At 40.8% G+C, this 25,795-nt stretch overlaps 1 protein-coding gene across 1 annotated transcript in view; it reads left to right on the plus strand.

The window, feature by feature from the left end:
* The window catches only part of LOC145397270 (glutamate receptor ionotropic, delta-2-like), a 69,455-nt gene that overhangs the window by 34,469 nt on the left and 9,191 nt on the right, over positions 1-25,795 (plus strand). The window contains exons 5-10 of the mRNA XM_080270468.1: positions 2,231-2,380; positions 6,878-7,036; positions 8,307-8,397; positions 11,402-11,696; positions 14,938-15,161; positions 23,450-23,630. Coding sequence (XP_080126594.1) covers positions 2,231-2,380; positions 6,878-7,036; positions 8,307-8,397; positions 11,402-11,696; positions 14,938-15,161; positions 23,450-23,630 — 1,100 coding nt within the window. The remainder of the gene's footprint in view (positions 1-2,230; positions 2,381-6,877; positions 7,037-8,306; positions 8,398-11,401; positions 11,697-14,937; positions 15,162-23,449; positions 23,631-25,795) is intronic.

Consider the following 25,795-nt stretch of genomic DNA (forward strand, 5'->3'; position numbering starts at 1 on the left):
TAAGTTTTCTAGTCTTTGTAACTTTTTTTTTCTCTCTCTCCAAAACTTCGTTAGGTGTCCAGTCATTTGTATATAATATTTTGGGTGTGTCCCTATGAATTATCCAGCAGTATTCCATCATACTGACATCCCAACGTCCCTGGTACCTTCCTTCCATGTTCTTGATATCCTAATGGAATCTTTCACCCTATTCTTTGCTCATCACTCCAAGTTTTTCGGGGGAAAATTAAAATTTAGAATCCAAAAAGTGAACTTTAAGACTCATGTTGCAGCCCAACTGACAACAAATTTCACCCAATTTCTTTGTAATTTGGATCCTCATTGTTACCTAAAAAATTTTTAATTATTTTATAAGTAAAAACTTTTAAAGACACCCAAGCCTCGTGTTCCAGTTTGTACATCGCACAATCAACTCTGCATCAGTAATCAGTTTTCTAATATCGAGTCCAGTAAATACGCCCTCATTTAATTTAGCTTAAGAAAAAACAGAAAACTATTGGCACAAGTACATAAAACAGGCTCCATCCTTTGACAGAGCTTTGACAAACTGCTTCATTAATTCAAAGTTAATATGAAGCGATGGTAACAGCATTTTATCTGGATTCACCAAGCTAGGTCTGATGATGTTTTTGGCGCCAAGCTGTAGATATTTTCTATTTGGCCATTCCTTCTGAACCCTATGTAAATCTTTGGCTCTGTTGTTCCACTCACAGGAAAAATGTGGGAGTTTTGTATGCCCAGACTGCTGGCCCAGTAAGATACAAAGAACTTTCAAGTTCCCACAGATTATCCAACGGTGTTCAGTGTTGTTAATTATCTCAAGAAGATTTGCCAAATTATGGTACTTTTCGTTTAAATGCACAGAATAAGCAACCGATGTTGATGCATACTTATTACCGTTATGAAGAAGTACCCCTTTCAGGCTTCTTTAAAATGAATCTATAAATAGTCTCCATTCTTCTGCAGTGTAATCTCTGCTAAGTCTCTGCACTAGGCCACTTGCGTCAGTGCAGTGACCCAAGGGTCGGTGCAATAAACCACAACTTTCAATAACTATCACGGTGATAACAAAAAAATGGAACACTGCTGAAGATAATTTACAAGCGCACCAGTGAACTAACTGAGACTGCGATATGTTTGCTGCTCCCCAGTATTGGTATGAATTATCACTGTGCTGTGTTCCAACTATGTTCTGGCTAATTATTTTATAAAATAACTGTGTTGTTTTTAACATGGTTATTAATAACAGAAAATACTAAATTTAAACATAATTATCATTGTAATAAAAAATGCCTATGTAAATAATTATACAATGCGAAATTTTACAAAAAACCTATAACTGAAAACTAAAAAAAGGGTTTGGTAACAACATGTTACGTGATTCTAAAAAAAATGGTTTTCATTTTTAAATCAGTGCCCGAAAATATACACAAATCATATGAAATATTCAAAAGAACTTTTCAGTGTATAACTGTGTAATCATCTACGTGTTCACAAATTTATTTTACACTAATTCCTGTTATAGAAATAAACTTTAATATTACTTTTCATGTTATCAGTACCCTTAAAAAATATACAGGATACCTGTTGGTTACAGCCAGTGGAATTTTGTCAATCCCACATTAATTACGGAGAATGAAGTGAAGGAAAGGATACAACAAGGAGGAAATGTGCTGCGTGCCAGTAGCAGTGACAAGAACACAGAATTATGGAGTTGAAAAGAAATGAATAACAACATAATAGTTTCAGTACCAGCGTCCAGAAGCGGGCAGTGTGGATGGTTGAGGGATATAAATCAAGGGTGAGGGCTGTTAAAATATGCTGCCTTAGACATACCTTTGGAGTGACATGGAGGAAGAGAGGGACCATAGATGGATTCGTAACCAAACATCTTTCGTCACCGGCGACCATCACTACATATTGACTGCTTTTTTTTACATGTCAGGCGAGAAAAGAAAATGTAGCAGGTACATCCAACATACCGATGTGAGGTACAGGAGCTCTTGGCTTTATTGCTGTAGTTTAGAACATGCAAATCAGTTGGCAAGGTCACGCCCCAATTGGTAATGAATGGCTGAAATCATCTGAACACCTCACGAGAATTCGAACCTACCTAAAATGCATGACCAAAAATTTGACATGCTGACCACTTGAAAACATTAACATAAAAAAAAAAACAAAAACAGACTTTTAGAGGATGTTGGGATTATAAGACGTGTTTATTTCCAAGTGGACGGACGAAAGAAGACGAGGCGAGTATCTATGTGCGCCTGCCCTACCTAGAGCCTGGCCACCATTTGCTGCACTTGGCCACGTGGACACCGCAACGAGGACTCACACGACATTCACACCTCCCTCTCTTTCCTGACAAGTTCTCTGTGTTAGTATTAATTTATTCAACCTGTATGTGTAAATAGGGGACAAAAATTTTCTTACATTCCCCCTGGGTTACTATTAATTTATGTAATCTGTAGTTAAACATATGGGACAAAAGTTCACTTACTGTTCCACTGCGTGTATTTCACACGTATTCATGTTAGCCGCTTTTCTATCTTCTGAATAAAATAAACGAGAATAATCTACATGCAGAGAAAATACCAAGCCTCTCTTTGTATAAGAATATTAGCCACCAGAAGTAAGAGACAAGTAGAAATGAAATAATAGCGAACTTTTCATTCCGATTCTACAGTATTTCGTCTCAGAGGCATAAATCTTTGTGAATATATTATCATTATTATATTAGTACCAGTCGTGCAGGCAGTATTCACGTCATGGAAAGAAAAGTCTCTGATAGGAAGACAATTGCTTTTCCACACTGAAACTCAGCTGACTGTGAAAGACAGCAGCATCTTTTCTGTATCCTGCAAAATTCGCCATACTTTCGTTATAGCCAATGATGCCCTTTGTGTGTACAAGTGCAAAAAACTTTTTATGCATATATATATATATATATATATATATATATATATATATATATATATATATATATATATATATATATATATATATATATATATATATATATATATATATATATATATATATATATATATATATATATATATATATATATATATATATATACATATATATATATATATATATATATATATATATATATATATATATATATATATATATATATATATATATATATATAATATATCCTTGTGTGATTGAATGGAAGGAGGTGTCATCGAGACTGATGTGGGTGAAAGCGAAATTTGGACGTGACTTGTGGGTGTTTGTGAGTGCATATGGGCCTGGTAGTGAAAGGGATGAAGAAGAGAGGGAGTCTTTCTGGAATGATGTTGATGAGTGTCTGCAGAGGTTTGGAGCAAATGTGAATGTGATAATGAAGGGAGATCTGAATGCTAGAGTGGGAAATGTAGCAGTTGAAGGTGTTGTTGTTATGCATGGTGTGCCTGGAAGAAATGAAAATGGGGAACGAGTGATAGGGATGTGTGTTGAGAGAGAAATGGTGATTGGAAATACGCTGTTTGAGAAGAAAGATATTTATAAGTATACGTGGGTGAGACAGGAGGGTGGGAGGGTTGTTGATAGAGCTTTGATGGACTATGTGGTTGTGTCTAGGAATGTAAGAGGAAGATTGTTGGATGTGAGAGTTCTGAGAGGGGAAGGTGGATGTATGTATGACCACTACCTGGTGGAGGGAAAGTTAAGAGTAGGTAAGAGATGGGTGAGAACTAGGAGAGTTAGGTTTGGCAGGGAGGTTTTGAAAGTGGGTGAGTTGGATAAAAGAGAGAAAAAGATAGAGTATCAGGAGAAATTGAAATATGAGTGGAACACAGTAAAAGTTCAGGAAGATGGCAGTGTGGAGGAGGAATGGCAGTTGTTTAAGAGTGCTGTGGTGGGGCATGCAGAAGATGTGTGTGGTGTGAGACGTGTGGGTGGTGGTGTAAGAAAAGGAAGTGAATGATGGTGCGAGGAAGTAAGTATGGCTGTGGCTGAGAAGAGACGTGCATATGAAGTGTGGTTGCAGAGGAAGGATAAGGTGTCATACGAGAGGTATGAGGAAAAGAGGAATAGGGCGAGAAGGGCTGTGCATGATGCTAAAGTGGCAGCAGATGAGAGGTGGGGTAGGCAGCTGAATGAGAATTTTCAACAGAATAAGAAAATATTCTGGAAGGAGGTGAAAAGGGTGTGAAAGGGAGAGGCTGGGAAGGAAGAGCGAGTAAAAGCAGAGGATGGAAGGATGTTAACTGAGATGGATGCAGTAAGGAAGAGATGAGCAGAGTATTTTGAAAGATTGTTAAATGTAGAGGAGGAAAGGGTGGCTGAGATTGTAACGGATGGAAGGGTGCAAGGAAACAATGTGTTGGGAGAGTTGAATGGCTCTTTGATCACGAAGGAGGAAGTGGAGAAGCCAGTAATGGAAATGAAAACAGGGAAACCTGCAAGTATGGATGGGTGTGCTGTGGAATGCCTGAAGGGTGGTGGAGTGACAATTGTTGATTGGTTAGTAATATTGTTGAATGTGTGCTTTGTGATAGGTATGGTGCCAATTGACTGGACAAGTGCTTGTGTGGTCCCGTTGTATAAAGGCAAGGGAAATAAGTATGAATGTACTAGCTTTAAGGGTATAAGTCTCTTGAGTGTTGTAGGCAAGGTTTATGGTAGAGTGTTAATTATGAGAGTTAGAGAGGGTACAGAGGGAGTGACTGATGATGAGCAGTGTGGCTTTAGGAGAGGGAGGGGATGCGTGGATCAGGTTTTTGCTCTGAGACAAGTGTGTGAAAAGTATTTAGCGAAAGGCATGGATGTGTTTTGGGCATTTATGGATTTAGAGAAAGTGTATGATATAATTGATAGGGAGGCTTTGTGGACTGTTTTAAGATTGTATGGACTTGATGATAGGTTACGAAAAGGGGTGAAAAGTTATGTAAACAGTAGAGCGTGTGTAAGAGTTGGATATGCTGTGAGTGATTGGTTTCCCGCGAGAGTAGGGCTGCGACAGGAATGTGTGTGTCGCCTTGGTTGTTTAATATTTATTTGGATGGTGTTGTAAGGGAGGTGAATGCAAGAGTTTTAGATGTAGGTCTGAGTCTGGTGAATGTTGATGGTGGAGAGTGGAATCTGAAGCAGCTGCTGTTTGCAGATGATACTGCACTGGTGGTTGATTCAGAGGAGAGATTGAGACAGTTGGTAGAGGAGTTTGGAAGGGTGTATGAAAGGAGGAAATTGAAAGTAAATGAGAATAAGAGTAACGTGATGAAGTGTACGAGGTTGGTAGATGGTAGGGGATGAATATAGTTTTGAATGGCGAGTTGCTTGTGAAGGTAGAGTGTTTTAAATATTTAGGGTCACATGTTGCTGTGGATGAAAAAATAGATGCAGAAGTGAAGTTTAGAATAACAGATGTAGGAAAGGTGCTGGGAGGAATGAAAAAAGTGTTTGGATGTCGTTCGCTTAGAATGGATGTAAAGAGAAGGCTGTATGAGGGTGTTGTGGTACCGACTGCGTTATATGGGGCTGAAACATGGAATATAGGTGTAGCAGAGAGGAAAAGTTTGAATGTAATGGAGATGAGGTGTCTGAGGAGTATGTGTGGAGTGACGCGTATGGATCGAGTGCGAAATGATGAAGTGCGAAGGAGAACTGGAGTTGTTCGGGAGATGGCTGGTAGAGTTGAGCAGAGGGTGTTGCGATGGTTTGGGCATATGGAGAGAATGGATAATGAACGATTGGTGAAAAAGATAACTAGATCTGATGTGAGAGGTGTAAGGCTGAGAGGAAGACCATGAATAGGATGGATGGACAGCGTGAAGAGAGCGCTGGATGCGAGAGGGATGTCTGTTGAGCAAGGAAGAGTGGCTGTGCATGACAGAAATAAATGGAGAGAAATTGTGAATGAATAAATGATGACGCAGCCCTGAGGGGATATTCTCCTGCATTTGGTCTGATCGGCTAGTCAGGTCAGGTGCGGGTAAGAGGATGGGTCTATTATGATGTGGCAGGGGTAAACCAGCTCTGCTGTTGGGCCCTGCTGCGGATGTCACTGATTGCACTACTCAGTTGACCCTTGTGCGGTGTGGTGTGGTGAGGATCTGTCCCTTCTCCCCTTTGGGGCTAAGATGCGCATGAATGTGTTTGAATGGATGAGTAAATGGGGAGTGTGTCGTCCTGTCTCGGCTACCTCCCTTTCCCTGGGGGAAGCAGCCTAGGTATATATATATATATATATATATATATCTATATATCTATATATCTATATATATATATATATATATATATATATATATATATATATATATATATATATATATATATATATATATATATATATATATATATATATATATGTGTGTGTGTGTGTGTAAAACATTATGATATACAAAAAATTCATGGAACAAAATAAAATAACTTTTCAATGGATAATTAATGATTTAAAAAGTGAAATTTAGCACTGTAACATAATATTCTATACAGTACTAACACCGTGACAGTTATATGTTAATCCTTATTGCACTGAGGGTCGCGCTATGAGTGAAAATATATGGTATTGTAAATTAACCATTTCCATTAAAAGATCATCTTGCATTTCATAAGCATCAGTCTATATCACCCAGGTCGTCTAGCACTGATACAGGATTATTTCAGCATCATCAGCTTTTGTGTGTGTGTGTGTGTGTGTGTGTGTGTGTGTGTGTGTGTGTGTGTGTGTGTGTGTGTGTGTGTGTGAGAGAGAGAGAGAGAGAGAGAGAGAGAGAGAGAGAGAGAGAAAATTGGACGCCTCAAGAGTTTCAGATATTAACGAAAGATTCACTATTAAACAAACATTTTGAACTGACGGTAAACTACAAGAAACTATGTCCCGCATGGTTCAAACATGTGAACTAACATTACACTGTCATAGGTTTATATCCGCCCCAACTCTCGTGGTGACGCTTGAACTGATTCCCCATCACAAAATATACTGGACTGAAGATCCTGAGTATCCTGGAGCTCAGCGTCTTCACTTCGTTGGTGCCTCGCATAAGCTGGTCCAGTATATGGCTGCTGGCATGAACTTCAGGTAAGTTAATATTTCTTTGAAATGGTGACGTCATCATTACCAATATCATCACCATCTTCTTCCGCCTCCTTATCCTCGTTATCATCATCATCATCATCACTGTCATTATCATCATTCTGACAGTTTTTTTCCTATCTAAGTATGTGATATGGTTGGGTCCAGATAAATCACCCACACAATCATTTATTCACTGTTGATGGCCGCTGAATCCTGCCTTTACCTCACAGGTACACCTTTGTAGTCATGTGTTTCAGAATTAGCTTACCTATCACATACTGTATACGTCATTTTTATATGTTGTTTCTACTCCCAAACTATTTTCTTCAGTTTCCCTAATTAAACCTTTACGATTGGAGATGTATTTTTAATTACAGTGCTCATGACCACAGATTATTCTACACAGCGTATACAAAATGTTTTCAAAGTGTAGGGTTTAAATTCAGTTTTCATAAATTTGTTCTCTTCAGATCTTCCTTGAGTTGAACACAATCATCTGGCGTAATCAGAGAAATATTGACGTTAACGAACTAACAGTATAAAGAAGGCCGGAAACAGTCAACATTAAATCGATCAGTGCGACATCATCTTTCTTCAGTTTCCTCATACATCCAGACGATTTTATTTGGTGATAAAAGGTCCTATCTTGCTAAGATTTTCGCGTGCTGAAACAGATGTTAATAAAATTTCACATGATACATATTGAGCAAATTGATGACAAGATATATGCCAACAGAATCTACAGTTTACTTGGCTTTTCAATGATAATTTATACACACAAGCTTATCATTGACGCACATTTAGGGAATGACTTTAATATATTTATCTTTTTAATTATACTTGGGTTAAAAATGGACCATCGTATGCAGACAAGAAACTTTCTAGCAATCAAAGGGTTAATTCAATTTTAGATTTTGTTTCTTACACTCCCAAACACATTCACCAAGCCTTGCAACTCCCATGCACCTTCATGTAGTGCAGTATCATCAAACAACAGCACAAGAAGTTTCCAAACTGTACCCGTTCTCACTAAGGAAACTTAATATCCACAATCACACCTTGTATCTCTTGTGTAACGCCACCCATTTATTACATTATAATAGAAAGACACACACACACACACACACACACACACACACACACACACACACACACACACACACACACACACACACACACAGGTAAAAAACGCAAGCTGAGCGTCTGTACGGATTACTAAAAATAATAAGGAACATGTATTATTCATTCACTCCTTGCTCTGCTCACCGCTCAGGTACCGATACGTGTTGTCGGCGGAGAGAACCTTTGGCACCAGGAAACCAGACGGGACATGGACGGGCATGATGGGCATGCTGGTTAGAGAGGTGAGGCAACTGGGACATTTTACAGGTATCCTATTGCACGGTGTATTTTTTTTTCTAATCACGCACATTTCTTTAAAACCGTGGTTATAAAATGTAGTAATTGCCCCAGATATCCACTGGGTGTACTTTGTAATTTACCTGGTATATTTTGCACAATCTTTCATCAAGAGGCAAAGGCTTTACCTCTTCATTGAGATGACAACGTTTTATTTAACCCCTTCCTCTTTAAGGAGATTTTATTTAGCCTAAGATGGGCCTCTTTGTGTAAAGGATTAAAATAATTTCAGATAACTCTCACATTACAATGAAAATATTTTCATTCTTGTTAACATCAGACGATTAAATAATTAAACAAATTAAAAAGGGTCGTCAGATGCCGTAAAGGTCCTTGAGTAGCATTGATACTGTGTAGTTCTGGTTCAGAAGAAATGCTGCTCAGTAAGTGATGAGTGGCTAATGATATGACTTCTTACTGATAAGGCAATGCTATAATACACGCAGATATGATCAGAGGATATGCTGCGGATATGGATATAATATTATGCTGTGCATACATTGGACCCATCAAATTCCAGTAACAATAGTCTCTACTGTTATAGGCAGTCACTGTCATTTTCCATGACATTACGTATAGCACACTGGAAGCCTACACAGAAAAATTGCCAGTTCAACTCTTTCAGTCCAGCGACTTATTTCAATTTTAATTTTGCTACCAACAGACAATTGTTATTATTATTTTTTTTTTTCAGAAAAAAACTTAAAAAATGGACAAGTGAGATATAACTTACGTTGGCCATTGACTACAAAAGGTCTCACCTTGAATGAATGGAATCTTGAAGAGGATGCAAGATACAATAAAAAGATATACCTTTGGACTGAAGGAATTAAAAGTGTTACTATTGTTTTTTTACCTGAAGGCACAAGTTTAAAATATGAGACGCTTTCTTGCTAACGCTGATGTTTAACCCATAGAATACAATGGCGTCAATTCTTAGTACTGTGTATTCATGTTGCCTCTTGGAAATTTTAATGAGCTTAGGAGAGTCTCTTCTCTTCATGGAGTTGGGAAAAAATCTAATAACACTTTTCTGTACAAATGCTTCTCTTTCATTCGTTGGTGCACTGTAAAGCGAATACTGAAACCCCACAGAACCCATGAAACAAGGCCAAGATTAAGAGAAAACCCCCAATTATAATACACATGAGGCTCCGGTCACTCCTACAACTTTCTCTTTCAGTTTGGACTATCCCGGGGTTCTCTTGATCGTGAGGAAATAAATCCATGTACAGTACTTCTCATTACATGGGAGATAACAGATTCACTTGAGGAAGTAAACCCAGGCACCTCGCACACAGCCTTGGTGATTTGGGGTTCCCTGTTTCGATAACGCAGTTTCAGAAGACAACAACTTAATATGCTGTTCGTCCACGGCACCTGAAGACCTCACAAAAAGTCCGAGGACCTGAACACCAAGAAAACACGAGATACAACATCCAAGTATATTGTCCACATGAAGAATATATATTTTCTTCATTTGGTGTAAGGGAATTCAGCAGGTGTCACAAATGAAGCAATTATTCAGGACTTATGCTTAGGTTTGTGTTCCCATCGGCAAAGGTAGTTAAAAAAAAAAAAAAAACTTTCTTGTCTGCTTACTTCTGTATGCGGTGTGGTAATATTCCCATCTGCGTTATGGAAGCAATCGGTTTCAATTTTTAAAAGGGTATTCTCTTGAATGTTGCATAAACAAACATTGTCAGTGTTAACATAGGGGAAATAATATGAAAAGTATATTAGTGAGAGTCTTGTGAAAGATAACTTGCCAGGGAAGGGTGATACAACGTCTCTTAGCCTTTTGAGAATACGGTTAGCCTGCTGAATTAAAGCCTCTCAGACTCGAAAATTCACTTCTTGTTCTGGCACGTCTCAAGAGTCCTGGCGAATCTTGGAGTATTCCATCAGACACCTTGGAAGGAAATTCACTTCTTGTCCTCCATCATCTTAGTTTCGGACATCTCAACTTTGGACATCTCTGCATTGGGCATCTCTGGTTTGGACGTCTCGGGTCTGGACATTTCAGTTTTAGACATCTCAGGTCTGGGCATCTCAGCTTTGGGCATCTCACCTTTGACTCATCTCTCGAGTCATTCATGCTCGAGTCCTTGAAAAAGTTTGCCAGGTGAAAACAGTTATCTCTTCATGCCAGATGACCTGATATCTGTTGTGGGATAATCTCTCATTCATTTACCCTGCACGTGAACCTTGAAGCAAGCAAGCATCCTTAAAGTAACCTTTCTCTTCAGTGATCAGGCATTACGGTGAAGAGAAAATAACTGAAAACCAACCCACGCATATACAAAAGACCGTTTTCGCAACACATGCTACATATGTACTTAAACTATTTACATTAACTATACGTTGCATTCATATCTTTAACCATAACACCTGTATAACTGAGAAATAGAACATGTCTAGATAAAGCATAACAACTGTCTGGTGAGGACTTTATAACAAGATAATAATCCATAAGCTGTTCATTTAATGCTACATATACGATGTGTTCCGGCCACCCCGTGATATAGTCTTGTAAATGATAATACAGTTTTACGCCTTACACTCTCCTTTTTGAGGAGCTAAGGTATTGCTTCCTTTTAGAGTATTTTGTTTGAGCATGTGGGATTTTCACAACCTACCTGAAATGAATCACTTGTCCTTCGCTGAGATCAAACCTTCAAACACTTAGTATATAATCTAACTAACTAGATCATGGTAGCAACACTATTGCCATACATGAGTCGCCTGTGTTATTTCTGAAGTGTCACTAAACACCAAATCAGTGTGATTAACGTATCAATTATTTTTACTTCTTTCAGCCATATCAAATGGCAAATGAAAGCTCTTTCCTTTAATATGGGCTCAAGTAAATAATTTCACCTAAAACTTTGAAGATTATGGAAAACTAAATTGAGATAAATATTATTGTTTTTTCCCCTACATTGCCAGGAAGCAGATTTTGGTGCCGTGCCGTTTGTCCTCAACCCCACTCGAGCCAGTGCGGCCAGCTACACTTGGACGTTATCTACAGGGACAATGATGATCGTAAGTGGTCTGGGGCAGCCGGTGATTGATGCGTGGGGCTTCCTGTTCCCTCTGGCTCCCATGGTCTGGGTATTCATCTTGTCATCACTCGGGGTGGTACTTCTCTTTATGAAACTCTCCTCATTTCTTCATCCTCGGCCAGACATCAATGTTGTGAAATCAAAGCCTCTCGACGTTGTCTCCATATTATTACAAGAATGTAAGAATATGACGCATACAGTTATACTTGATCCTATGATATATACCGTATATATCTGACGTTTGCTGTAGATGCCTGATGCCTGACTAGGCAATAAAGGAGTGAATGATTCACACATTTAGAATTAAAATTAGAAACCGTATCCATTAAGAATTGTTATGTTCAGCATGACTTTAGATGTTGATGATCCATTATCTAATATACTATAGCACTAGCCGTGTGTGTGTGTGTGTGTGTGTGTGGGTGGGTGGGTGGGTGGGTGGGTGAATTTTGGGCATCCGAAACTACACATTCAAATAGCTCTAATATTGGCACAAAAATAGCAAAAAATTCGCTGATGTGAAAAAAACTTGATCCCATCATGATTTGAAAAACATTTACTATATTTAATGAGCGATCACATTTTGACTAAAAAACGCCGCTCCTGGCGCCCGGTCGGTTGCCTTTGCCGAGTGGTTAATATATCGGACTTCCGTGCAGACAACTTGGGTTCCAATCCCGAGGCTGCAAATAACACGATCAGTTGGTTAGCTGCAAAAAATCCAAGTGACAACAATAGACTAGAACAGCACATAAACGGACCATCATGGGCCTTTCAATGTCGCCTTGACGGCCGATAATGACAACGTTAGATTAGAACAGCTCATAAACGGGACTCGGATTACCTGAAATGATCGCAACGCGAGCGCGAAGCGCAAGTAAACGAGTGCGAAGCACGAGAAAGTGAGTGCGCAGCGTGAGAGCCCTCCGCAGGAGCAAGTGAGAGAGGGCATTAAGGGCCCACGAGCTCTTGTGTAATCTACTGCCTGGTCTACTTTCCTTCCTGAGATTTCTACAATGCTGTTGCAACTGTAATAAATATTCTAAGGCTATCTAGTGGAAAAAAGTATGTGGGGAACTCAGAGATTTCTTAAACCACGCCCACACATTTGTATAAAAACGATCATGTGGCTCTGTCTCGTAATCATGATCATCAACCAAATATTTTCACAATCTAATTACTTCGCTCTGAACTGATGCTTAATTCTATTGCCAACTTAACTTTAAACTGGATCAAGACTAAGTTGACCATGTCTTACCATCTTGATCTTTGACCCATTGATCTCCAAATCAAGTGTCATCATCCTTGGCTGACATTCATTTGTTACAGCAGGTTTGGTCTAATTTGAACTGAAACTGTAGGAAAATATTAGCCAAAAATCAGAGATTAACCCTAGAACATTATACTTGGTATGGCAGATAGTACTTACATTCAGCTTTCTCCAGAGACAGGTGTTGAGCCTTCGTGGACAACCCAAGGACTTGTGGAGACTTGCAAAGTTGGGTAACAAAATCTTCACTTTATTCGGCCGAACATTATACTTTACTCTGTGACCTTTAATTTTTATGGACTAGCTTCAAAACTTAGCTCTTTCACCCTTGCTTTACCCTGAACCCTTGCAAAATAATTGGTCAAAAGTTAAACGAAACTCAAAGTCGACCTTACCATTTGGCACTGACATTTAACCTTTCCCTGTGACCTTGATAGTTATTTGATCGTTACACCTGCGTCTCGCGCAACGAGTAGCGGGTATCATGTTTTGAGCTGTGTGTGTGTGTGTGTGTGTGTGTGTGTGTGTGTGTGTGTGTGTGTGTGTGTGTGTGTGTGTGTGTGTGTGTGTGTGTGAAAAATAAACTCAAAATGAACTTGGTGAAGGAATGAAGGACAGTGTATGTGGAAACCTATTGTTTTTGAAGCAATATGTCACAGGTCAAGGTTATAGGCAACTCGTAGGTAAGACATTAACTTAACAAAATCAACTCAAGCTATTTTTTTATAATGCTGAACAAATGTGGGGCAATCATTGAGGGAAAGACAAGAATGAAGTTATTTAATTTTGATAACAGTTAATAGTGAGGGATACAGGGACATATCGAATTACCACACAAAAGTGATCAGATTATAACCAAACTTGGTGAAAGTATCGAGGGCTAAACAAGGTGTGACCCAAATATTTTTTAGAACAAGGCGTCAAAGGTCCAGGTCAGAGGGGGATATCAGCGTTATCATTTCCTATCCAATTTAGAAAGACTTTTGTGTTGTGACTGAAAATAATGTAAAAAAACAGAACACGAAGAAAGACCAAGGTTGCGGAAATAGGTCAAAGACCAAGATTGCAAGACAAGGTCAACTAAAAAAAAAAAAAAATCTGACATGAACCAAACATAATGAAATGGCTACGAGTCAACAGGAATGAGGAGAATTAATACTGAGAACAGCCAGTTCAAAATCAAGGCCATAAGGTAAGGCCAGACTTCGAGTCGTACAGTTGTAGTGAATGGCTAAAACAGTTTTGATTTTATTTTGATGAAGCTTAGTGTATGAGCTGAGGATCAGACAAAACGTTGGTCTATCACTTTTTCGAACAACAGGTCAAAGATGAAGGTCAAATGTCAAGGTCAACTTAAATTGCTTTAATATTATGTAAATGAAACTGTGGAGGGGTTCTGATTTAAACAAGTATACGGAGATTCGATTTTGAGAGCAATCAGTTAAAGGCCAAGGTCACAGGGAAAGGTCAAAGACGGTCACAGGGGAAGGTCAAAGATCAAGGTCACAGGGAAAAGTCAGAGATTAAGGTCATCATGAAAGGTCAAAGTTGAAGGTTACTGGACAAAGCCAACGGAAAGAGATTTGCTGTGATTTCAATAAAAGTTGGTGGAAGTCTTAAGGCTTATGCAAGATTGAAGTATTTCGAATTTATGAGTAATCAGATATGGGTCAGGGTCAGCCGAGTCAGAGAATTGGCCCTTAGAGTGGTTGTCTGTTGTGGGTGCTGCATTCTGTGAGTGCTGCTACTTGTTTTTCTTTTCAGTTATTTATTGCATTCTGTCATGCGAGGTTTGATATATTCTTCTGTATCACATTGTGTTTTGGGGATACCATTCCATTCTGAGTAAAATATTATCTTAAAAAACGATAAACTACAAAAAAAGATGTCACAATAGTAGGCCTAAATGAGATTAACCAGAATTTGGAGGAATTTTCACTCATCATGAAAGTGTGGTTAATCACAACTGTATATGTGCCTAATTAATTCATCTGAATGATTCGCAGCACTGCAGAATAAGCATTACGAAGGTGATGAGCAAGAGCATTGCCTTTCTCGCTTGTGATATAAACCAGTCAGTTGCAATGCCGTGGATATTTTCATCAAGGAAGTTTAATCGGATTATACAATGTGCTATTTCTCGGATGTAGCAACGGAAGTGAGCAGTGAGGGTTGGTGGTGGAATGAACATGTGTTGATGGGTGTGTGGATGCTGACGACACTGGTGTTGACACGGAGTTATGAAGGCAACCTCATGTCTCTCCTGGCAGTTAGACACATCCCTCAACCATACCAGACTCTCAGGGATGTGCTTGATGATCCTGCTGTTACCATGATCTGGCAGAAGAATTCCGCTCATGAACAATATCTTAAGGTAGGCAGTGGAGATCTACTGGAGATGCATATTTCTGACACTGATTACCATTTTTTACAAGGTACATAGGATGTTATCTCCACAAGGTATGGGGAAACATAAAATCGATCTATCTATCTATCTATTGCCAGACGCCTTAATCCCGTAAGGGGAGGCCACAGACAAATTGCCTCCATGTCGCCCTGTCCCCCGCCATTTCATTGCCCTGCTCCCAGCTCACACCCCTTTCTCTCATATACCTCTCAACTCCATCCCTCCATCTCATCCTCGGCCTCCCTCTCCCCCCCTCCACATCACTCCCATACACTCTCCTAGCCAGTCTCTCACTCTCCATCCTCTCCACATGGCCAAACCACCTCAGTGTGTTTTTCCTAGCGCTTCCTATCACATCCACATCCACTCCACAACACTCCTTCACTTCCTCATTTGTCAGTCTGTCTCTCCATGTGACTCCACGTGCTCCTCTCAAATAACACATTTCCACAGCTCTCTCTCCTTACTTATGTCCTTCCAACAAGGTCCAAGCTTCACTTCCATACACTACTCTTGGTATCACAATTCTGTCATGTAGTAGCTTTTTCACTTACATGCTCACTTCCCTGTTTCTTATCACCGTTTTCAAGGAACCAGCACCTTTTCTTCCCTGTTGCACCATTTCAAGAACTTCACTCTCTAAACTTCCATCCTCGCTCATCACACTACCCAGGTACTCAAACACATATTTTCCATTTCCTCCTCAATCAACTTCACTGTACATTCACTGACTTCGCGTCTCTCGAAGACCATAACTTTGCTCTTCCCTTCATTCATCTTTAAATTACGTTTCTTACACACTCTCCCAAACTCATTCACAAAGCTTTGCAGCTCCCTCTCATCTTCACTTAACACCACAGTATCATCTGTACACAACAGTACAGGGAGTGTCCAAACACTGCCCTCTATCACTAGGGCCGCTTCACCATCCACTGCCCTACCTTGTATCTCTTTTATAACCCCATCCATATACAAATTGAACAACCATGGAGACATGACACATCCTTGTTTCAGTCCAACCTTCAAACAGAAAAATTCACTCAGTTCACCATCCAAATGCACTGCAGCCTTAGCACCCTCATGAATACTCTTCACGGCCTTCAGCAATTTTCCATCTACTTGATATATTTTTAATTCTTTCGACAATCCTTGTCTATCCACCCTGCCATATGCTTTCTCTAGATCCATGAAGGCTGCATACAACTTCTTTCCCATCTCTAGCAACTTTTCCACTAAGGATAAGAGTGAATAAATGATATACACAACCTCTTCCCTTCCTAAAACCTCCCTGCTCTTCTCCAACTATTTTTTTTTTTTAATAACAGAACGGAGGAAAGAAAAACAAATGAATACAAAAAATAATCCATACACCAGATTACTGGTGTCCTCTGTTCATAAAATATCTGTAATAGTTAGACTTGAACAGCTGTGGGTTGAAATTTGGAGGGAAACAACTCTGGGGAAGCGAGTTCCAGAAAGATGCAGTTCGGGGAATGAAAGAATTCTGATAGGCAGAAGTTCTGCAGTATGGCTGAGTGACATTCCAGTCATGAGCGCTATCAGATGCCAGTGTATCACGAGGGAAGGCATGGAGAGGTGGCACATTGGACGCAACTTCGTCTGAGAATTTGCCATAAAAATATCTGTAAAATAATGCAAGGGAGGCAACATTCCTTCTTACTTGCAGGGGAAGTAGTTTATTTGTAATGGCAAGGTTGTTAATAATTCTAACAGCTTTGTTCTGATTTTTGTCGAGTTGTCTTAATGCTACCTCTCCACATCCATTCCACAAGGGCGAGCAATATTCAAGCTGAGAGCGCACATGACTCTTATAAATCATAGCTAACTGCTCATCAGTGAAGAAGTTACGGACTCTGTACAATAATCCAAGTTTTTTTTTAGGCGGTTTTGGCAAGTGATCTAACATGAGAGGTCCAGCTGAGGGCACTGTTAAGTTATTTCTCTGTTATTTCCCTAACTCTGTCAATAAGTATCCTACTATATACTTTACCTATTACACTAAGAAGACAAATGCCTCTATGATTATCACACACTTCTTTTTCCCCTTTTCCTTTGTACAGGAATACCTGACTTCCAATCCTCCGGGACTCTACCTTCCTCCCAGGCCAGCCTGCACATCTTCCACATCCATTCTACCACTATCTCTCCTCCATGCTTCAGCATTTCACCACACACACTCCATCTATTCCTGGGGCTTTCTCCATTTAAACTTTCTTCATTGCTTCCACAACTTCCATCCTACTGATTTCTTCCTCTCTTCTCACATCCCTCCTTCTCCCAGCCATTCCCTAGCCACTTATACTTGCATTACTTTCATTCTCTATGTTGAGCAATTCCTTAATGTGTTCTCTCCATCTGCTCACTTTTTCTCCCTTGTCCACTAGTAATGTACCATTTTTATCAACTAACTTCTTTGGCACCCTGTCCAACTCTCTTTACCTCTTTCCAGAACATTTTCTTACATTCCTTCCACTTTACACTCAAGTTCCTTCCATACTAAATGCTCTCAACTCTCCAACTCGAATTCTTCCCGCTCCTTCTGGCACCTTGCCAAAAATCTTTCTAACAACTTTACCTCATCATCCTTCCCTCCTCTTTTCTACTCTGATGGTTCTGTAGCTATTTCTTCTACTGATAAAGCAGATCTCTTCGCACAGACTTTCTCCTCCAATTCCACCTTAGACGATTCCGGTGCTGTTCCTCCATCACTTCCCCCCTCTGACTTCCTCATGGCTGACATTAAAATTTCTTCAGTTGATGTATTTTCTGCCATTACTGGCCTCAGTACTAACAAGGCATATGGGCCTGATGGGGTCCCTCCTGTTGTTCTCAAAAACTGTGCTTCTGTGCTTACACCCTGCCTAGGCAAACTATTTCGCCTTTGTCTGTCAACTTGTACCTTTCCTTCTTGCTGGAAGTTTGCTCTCATTCAGCCAGTCCCAAAGAAGGGTGACCACTCCCAACCCTCCAACTATCGTCCAATTGCTTTAACGTCCTGTATTTCAAAAGTTTTCGAGTCAATTCTTAATAAAAAAATTTTAAGGCATCTTTCCTATCACAGCCTTCTTTCCGATCGTCAGTATGGGTTCCGTCAGGGACGCTCCACTGGCGATCTTCTCACCTACATTTCAGACTCCTGGTCATCCTCCTTTCGGGACTTTGGCGAAAGCTTTGCCATTGCACTTGACATCTCAAAGGCTTTCGATCGAGTCTGGCATAAATCTTTAATTTCCAAACTGCCCTCCTACGGTTTCTATCCTTCTATCTGTACCTTCATCGCTAGCTTCCTTTCTGGTCGTTCTATAGCTGCTGTCGTAGACGGCCATCGTTCTTCTCCTAGATCTATCAACAGTGGTGTTCCTCAGGGCTCTGTCCTATCACCAACTCTCTTCCTTTTATTCATCAATGATCTTCTAAGCTGTACATCTAACCCTATCCACTCATACGCTGATGACTCCACCCTTCACCTTTCCATTCGGTTCCCGCAACGCCCATCTCAACAGTTACTTCAAGAAACAAGGGATGAGGCTATGGCACACCTAATGTCTGACTTGGCTCATATCTCTGACTGGGGTAAAAATAATATGGTTGTCTTTAATGCTTCTAAGACTCAGTTCTTACACCTATCAACCCGACAAAATCTTCCACAGGTATACCCACTAATGTTTAATAATATTCAGATTAATCCTGCATCATCCTTGAACATGCTTGGGGTTTCATTTACTCGGGACTTATCTTGGAAAGATCATATTACATCTCTTGTAAAATCTGCTTCCAAGAGATTGGGTGTGCTAAGCCGACTCCGCTTTTTCTTTACCCCTGCACAATTGTTGACTCTATACAGGGGTTTTATCCGCCCCTGTGTGGAGTACAACTCTCATGTGTGGGGAGGCTCCCCACATACAGCTCTTCTCAATAGGGTGGAGTCAAAGGCTTTTCGTCTCATTAACTCTCCTCCTCTTACTGACTCCCTTCAACCTCTGTCTCTTCGCCGCACTGTTGCATCTTTATCTCTTTTCTATCGCTACTTTAATGGTCACTGCTCCTCTGAACTGTCTGCTTGCATTCCTCCACCTCTACGACGGGCGCGTAGCACCCGTCTGGCAGCAAACTCTCATCCCTTTTCTGTCCAACTCTCTAATGCAAGAGTTAACCGTTACTCCCAGTCTTTCATTCATCCAACAGGTCAGCTCTGGAACTGTCTCCCTCTGTCTGTATTTCCTCCTGCCTATGATCTCCAGTCTTTCAAACGCAGTGTGTCCAGGCATCTCAAAATGATCGGATCTTGAATTTGGCTCTCTATTGTATTTTGTTTTTCTCTTGGAGGGAACTGTTACTGCGGGCTCATGGCCTTTGGTTCCTTCTTCCTCGCATAAAAAAAAAAAAAAAAAAAAATATTCCTCATCCACTCTCTTCTTACTCTTACTAATCTTTTCACCTCCATCTTCCCCTCTATGTACAACTCTCTCTCCCGCCTCTCAACTTCTTCCACGCCCCTTTTGTAATCTGCATTTATTTTAGTACATCCTCATAATCTTTTATTGTGCCTTTGTTGACACACTGTTGTATGCAACTATTCGTAACAATCGTCCATCATGAATTTCTTCCTACTGTCTTATCCAGTAATCTCTGCCAACTTTTTCAATCCCCTCCTCTCAATCAACCACGAACTTTTTTTCCTCCTACATCAAATTTTCATATAAAATCAGTAGCGTTCACATTACTGGCTATTCTACACCATCCAGACTTCACATGCTCCACCTTAAGTCACCACTGTAGCACTTTTCTCCATCCACTTCTGCTCATATATGTATAGCATAAGAATGACAAATAGAGCCCAGCTTCAGTGGATATACTTCCTTCATCATGTCTTCCACCCACCAAAACATCCTCTGGATTCCTTTTCGCCCACTTAGAGCAGAACTGATATTATGTAAAAAAAAAAAAAAGTACAATAACAGCTTTGCCATTTGGTTCAAGCATATGCCAGCATGACTGGATGGGGATTATTGTAGAACTGAGTCATATCTCATAGCCCAGACGGAAATGGGCCTACGATGATCTCTTTCGGTTACAAAACGGATACAACTGACTGGAATGGTTGAGTGTAATGTTAGCTAAATGAAACTCTTTAATAGACCTGCAAGGGTCTGAGGTCCGAATTTTTATAAATGGAGCTATTTTGACGGAAAACGACACAAAAGACATGGAATGACTTGACTGGATCTGAAATGACTTGCCTGGGTTCCAATGGATGTGACAAACTTGAAAGGATCTAACAGGACCTAAACTCCCCACCTGTGTCGTGAACTGGCTTTACTGGTTCAATGTGACTATGCACATGCCTAACGTGACATAATGAGCATGATTAGATCTAAAGGGATCTAATCATGCTCATTACCTAGCTCTTAGTGCTTCATATAATACCTGACTTGTAATTACAAAATAAACATGATCTGAATGGTTCTGGAATTAGCTCAACGAATTTACATGAACCTGAACAATTGAAATGTTCCTCGACTGATCTGACTGAGCTGGACCAGATGTTAGAATGTGGCTGTAAATGGACCCCACTGAACCTGATGTATGTGACTGTACCTGAAAATGTCTGAATGGACGATGACTACCAAACTTTATTGCATACTGAACTTCATTCTTCAAAAACTGGACTTTTTAAGAATATTTTTTTGCATTCATCTAATGAGACGGAGGAGTTCGAGCCCAGCAGTTGCAGCGTTCACACATTTCCCAGTGCTCTCCATTCATCTTCTTGTGCCTACAACCCATTGAGGGGGGGCTTTAACCCCTAACCGTCGGGTTACGTCAGTACATGTCACACTCAGGGTGCCACACAGGCGCCGGGTAAAAGCCATACACTCAAGTGTCTTCCGGCCACCATTTTAACCTTACGCCATTTCATCATGCCACCGAAGGGTAGGGAGGGAGCACACAGGCGAGAGTCCGCCTGTTCCATTATTTTGCCAACAATGTACAATGATGTCTTCAGGTTCCTATTTGTCTGATTCTGTCTGTGCCGCCTGTAGCCAAGCGTATTATTCACCCCTGCCAAGCCCCTTTCCATGGATACTAGAAAAGGGCTCAGTGGTAGTGCCATAAGGCATGCTTTGGATGCAACAGTGTCTAGTTTATCTAGTAGTGGAGAAGTTATAACGTTGAGAGCAAATCCATAATCGTCGCCACAGGCAGACACATGAACATGACCTGCTCTCACACTGAAAATCAGTTCTCTTCCTCAGATCACTACTTATCAAAATGACGACCTACAGACCTGAGGATACTTTTATTTGCAAGACGAAGAGTTGTTGAGTAAAATGGTTAATAATTAGTTTCCCTAAGTGCTATACATTCTGAGATATTAAGGTTTGAAAACAAGCAATTTTCAGTGATTTATAAGATGTTGCCCATAGCGCGGTGACAACTGCATTAAAAATATCCCAGCATTAGGAGGTTATGCAGCTTGATTATGTCTTCAGTGCCAATCCTGGGACCCATGGTTTGGTTCAATTGTAGGGTGGGGTATAGGCTCATCAAGCATCTGAACACTGACACTGAGGTATTGGTCCACCACCAGGCTGTGGTTGCACCAAATCCATGGCACCTCCAACAATCTCTCGGGGATGGCGAGGCAGTGGAGTCTACTATCTTTGAGGCTCCTCAGGGTCCTGAAGCCAGGGATGTTACTCGGTCAGGGGACGCAGCCATGCAGGGTTACATCCACACACGACAGCGCTACTCGGCTCAGGGACTCTAGGCCAGAGTCCCTGCGAGTCCTGGAGAAGTTAGCACCATCATCAAGATGTGCTTTGTGATGGCGAAGGCTTTTTGTGGGGTGACAGGGGGGCACTGCACATTCTTCTCTCCAACAGCTTGGACAGGAATGGCTTGCCTCGCCTTAGAATTCCTGAGTGGCTTGCCCAGGACGTATGTCGTGCCTCTCATCATTGTCTAGAGTGTAAGACCTGACCGGTGCAGCTTATCACTTCGCTTCAGACACCAAGGAAGAGGCTGTGGCTCGAATACTCCACTAATTTGGTGCAACTGCTCGTCTTCGGCTACCGACCTGGCTCTGGACCAGACCATATAAATAGAAGTCGATCCTACTGGCAACCACCATTAGTTGCTAGCACCTGAGGAGGGGAGGGACTTTTCCGAAACTATCTCCATGGTCGAGGATGCTCGACAAGCTCCTTGGCCAAGGACGATATCATTGAGTCCTCCCCTTCAGCTGTGGAGGGAGGCTCATTTCCCCTTGTGCTCAAGGCCAGTGATCTCCAGATCGAAGGCTTTCTACACCAACATCTTCTGGCTCTTGGCACACACACCCAGTCACATATTTCCATTCTGTATGCATATTCGTCTCACCACTGGGAACCCTCAGCCAGAAATGACACTTGCCCTATCATCTCAAAACTAACCGTAGGTTCTTCTCAAAAATATGTTCAATGTGTTTTCTAGGCATAATTACCTATATTAATCTAACCTACCCTAACCTAACAAAGTCTAACATATCCCACTAGGGCTGCTTGGCTGAGGTGGCTGGCTGTGGTATTGAGATGAATACCCATACAGAATGGAAATATGCCAGTTTGGGGAATCATGCTATAAAGACCCTGTTTGATCTCAGGGTGGACGACCTGGGTGAGAGCATTCCTTCTAGTCTTATTGTCAAGGATGGGACGTTCGACTTTGCCGACCTTCGAGCATTCTACTTTACGCTACCTGCTCCCTTGGCTCCTTAGACCAGTCGTCTTTCCCCCTACCCTGGTTTTCTACTTACAGTCTTACTGTTCATTGGTTTGTTTGGCATAATGCTCCACCAAGTGGGTGATGGCCATTTAGCCCCATTAAACAACAACAACATAACGAGACAAGCATATCAGGAAGGTTACACATCGCACATACGAAATATATAGCTTTCTTTTCCTTTGTAAACATATTCTGTTCATTGTCAGCTGTAGTAATGACGCCAAGCTTCTTTCTTCTAACTTCTGACTCAGTGCTTGTGTAGATATTTTTTTTATTTCACTAACCAGTTCTATCCGATTTAATAATTCTTATTCTGTTCTTCCTAGCATCTGCGCCTTTAAGTCAGTTTAATAGTCTTTTTCGAACTCGAGGGGTTAGATATAGCTTTCACTAAAATCGTTCATAATTTGTAAAGAAAAATCTCTAAAACTGAAGAAGTAGGAATTAACATATTTTTATCTCCTTAGTCCACCACTTCAGATATTTACCGTGAGGTTGCTGTACAAGAGATTAAGGGTCGCCTCGAGTTTCACACTCAGTCACAATTCCCCAAGAGTCTGGACACCCTAGTACGTCCCGGCACACATGTTCTCATTGACGCCGATGCCACTGTCATGAATCTTGTGGCCAACGCATTTTCATTCACAGGTATTTCTCTGAACAATATAAAATTTTTCCGGTTTCCTGCCTCTTCATTTCCATGAACAGAAAATCATATAGTCTTAAATGACAGTCAGGCAAATCTCAAGGTGATGCTGCATCATGAAACCTGCAAATGTGTATAAGATGCCTAATGGGTCATGAAAATATTTTTTAAAGCAATATATTATTATAAGGACCATGCTTTGCTATGATCTTTCCTAAAAGTTGCTGTGTTTACCTGTCCAATTAGGTGGTGAGGTATTTCATGATACTATGAGGGGACTAGGAACCCCCTCCTCTGAGACATGGCATTGAACGGGAGGGGGAATTGAGTTATCTCAGTACCCTGAAGATTGGCTCTATGATTGTGTGTGAATGTAGCATGATTGAAGCTAAAAGGGAAGAGATTGGGAGAATATGAGAAAAAAGTTGGATGTGTTAGCTTTGAGTGAAACAAAGATGAATGGGAAAGCTGAATCTAAGTTTGGATGTGTGGCTGGAAGAATGTCAGATGTTGATGGAAGAAGAGCGAGAGAAGGAGTGGCCTTGTTACTGACCCCAGAAGTGCAGCAGTGTGTGACTGAATGGAAGGAGGTGTCATCGAGACTGATGTGGGTGAGAGCAAAATTTGGACGTGAATTGTGGGTATTTGAGAATGCACAGGGACCTGGTTGTGAAAGGGATAAAGGAGAGAGGGAGTCTTTCTGGAATGATGATGAGTGTCTGCAGAGTTTTGGAACAAATGTGAATGTGGTAAATGATAGGCCATCTGAATGCTACAGTAGGATATGTAGCAGTTGAAGGTGTAGTTGGTATGCATGGTGTGTCTGGAAGAAATGATAATGGGGAAAGAATTATAAGAATGTGTGTTGAGCGAGAGGAAATACCTTGTTTCAGAAGGAAGATATGTACGAGTATAAGTATACATGGGTGAGACAGGAGAGTGGAAGAGTTGTTGACAGAGCATTGATGGACTATGTGGCTGTGTCCAGGAATGTAAGAGGAAGACTGTTGGATGTGAGTTTTTTTTTTTTTTTTTTGGGGGGGGGTAGAGGTATGTCTGACCACTACCTGGTGGAGGGAAAGTTTAGAGTAGGTATAAGCTGGGTGAGAGCTAGGAGAGTTAGGTGTGGTGGGGAGGTTTTGAAAGTGAGTGAGTTGGATAAAAGAGAGAAAATCATAGAGTATCAGGACAAGTTGAAAGATGAGTGGAACACAGTAAAAGATCAGGAAAATTGCGGTGTGGATGAGGAATGGTAGTTGTTTAAGAGTGCTGTGGTAAGGTATGTGGAAGAGGTGTGTGGTGTGATACGAGTGAGTGATGGTGTAAGAAGGAGGTGAATGGTGGTGCAAGGAAATAAGTATGGCTGTAGCTGAGAAGACGCGTGCATATGAAGTGTGGCGCAGAGGAAGGATGAGGTGTCATATGAGAGGTATAAGGAAAAGAGGAACAAGGCAAGAAGGCTGGTGCGTGATGCTAAAGTGGCAGCAGATAAGAGGTGGGGTAGGCGGTTGACTGAGAATTTTCGACTTAGTAGGAAAATGTTTTGGAAGGAGGTAAAGAGGGTGTGAATGGGAGAGTCTGGGAAGAAAAAGCGAGTAAAAGCAGGGAATGGAAGGATGTTAACTGAGATGGCTGAAGTAAGGAAGAGATGGGCAGTGTATTTTGAAAGATTTTACAATGAAGAGGAGGAAAGGGAGGCTGAAATTGTCGCAGATGGAAATGTGCAAGGAGTTAATGTGTTGGAAGAGTTGAATGATTCTATGATCATGATGGAGGAGGTGCAGTAGGCAGTAAAGGAGATGAAAGCAGGGAAAGCTGCAGGTATGGATGGGTGTGCCATGGATTGTCTGAAAGGTGATGGAGCGACTATTGTTAGGTGTTTAGTAAGATTGCTGAAGGTGTTTTTTGTGAGCGATGTGGTGCTAATTGACTGGACAGTTGTGTGGGGGGTTCTGTTGTGTAAAGGTATGGGAGATAAGTATGAATGTAATAGTTTTAGTGTTATAAGTCTGTTGAGTGTTGTCGGTAAGGTGTATGGTAGGGCGTTGACTGAGACAGTGAGAGAGGGTATAGAGGGAGCGATTGGTGATGAGCAGTTTGGCTTTGGGAGAGGGAGGGGATGCGTGGATTACGTGTTTTTTGTGAGACAGGTGTGTGAAAAGTTTTT

The sequence above is a fragment of the Coenobita brevimanus genome, chromosome 40 (genome assembly GCF_032717465.1).
Source record: "Coenobita brevimanus isolate Jiangsu-jjx chromosome 40, ASM3271746v2, whole genome shotgun sequence".
Lineage (NCBI taxonomy): Eukaryota > Metazoa > Arthropoda > Malacostraca > Decapoda > Coenobitidae > Coenobita > Coenobita brevimanus.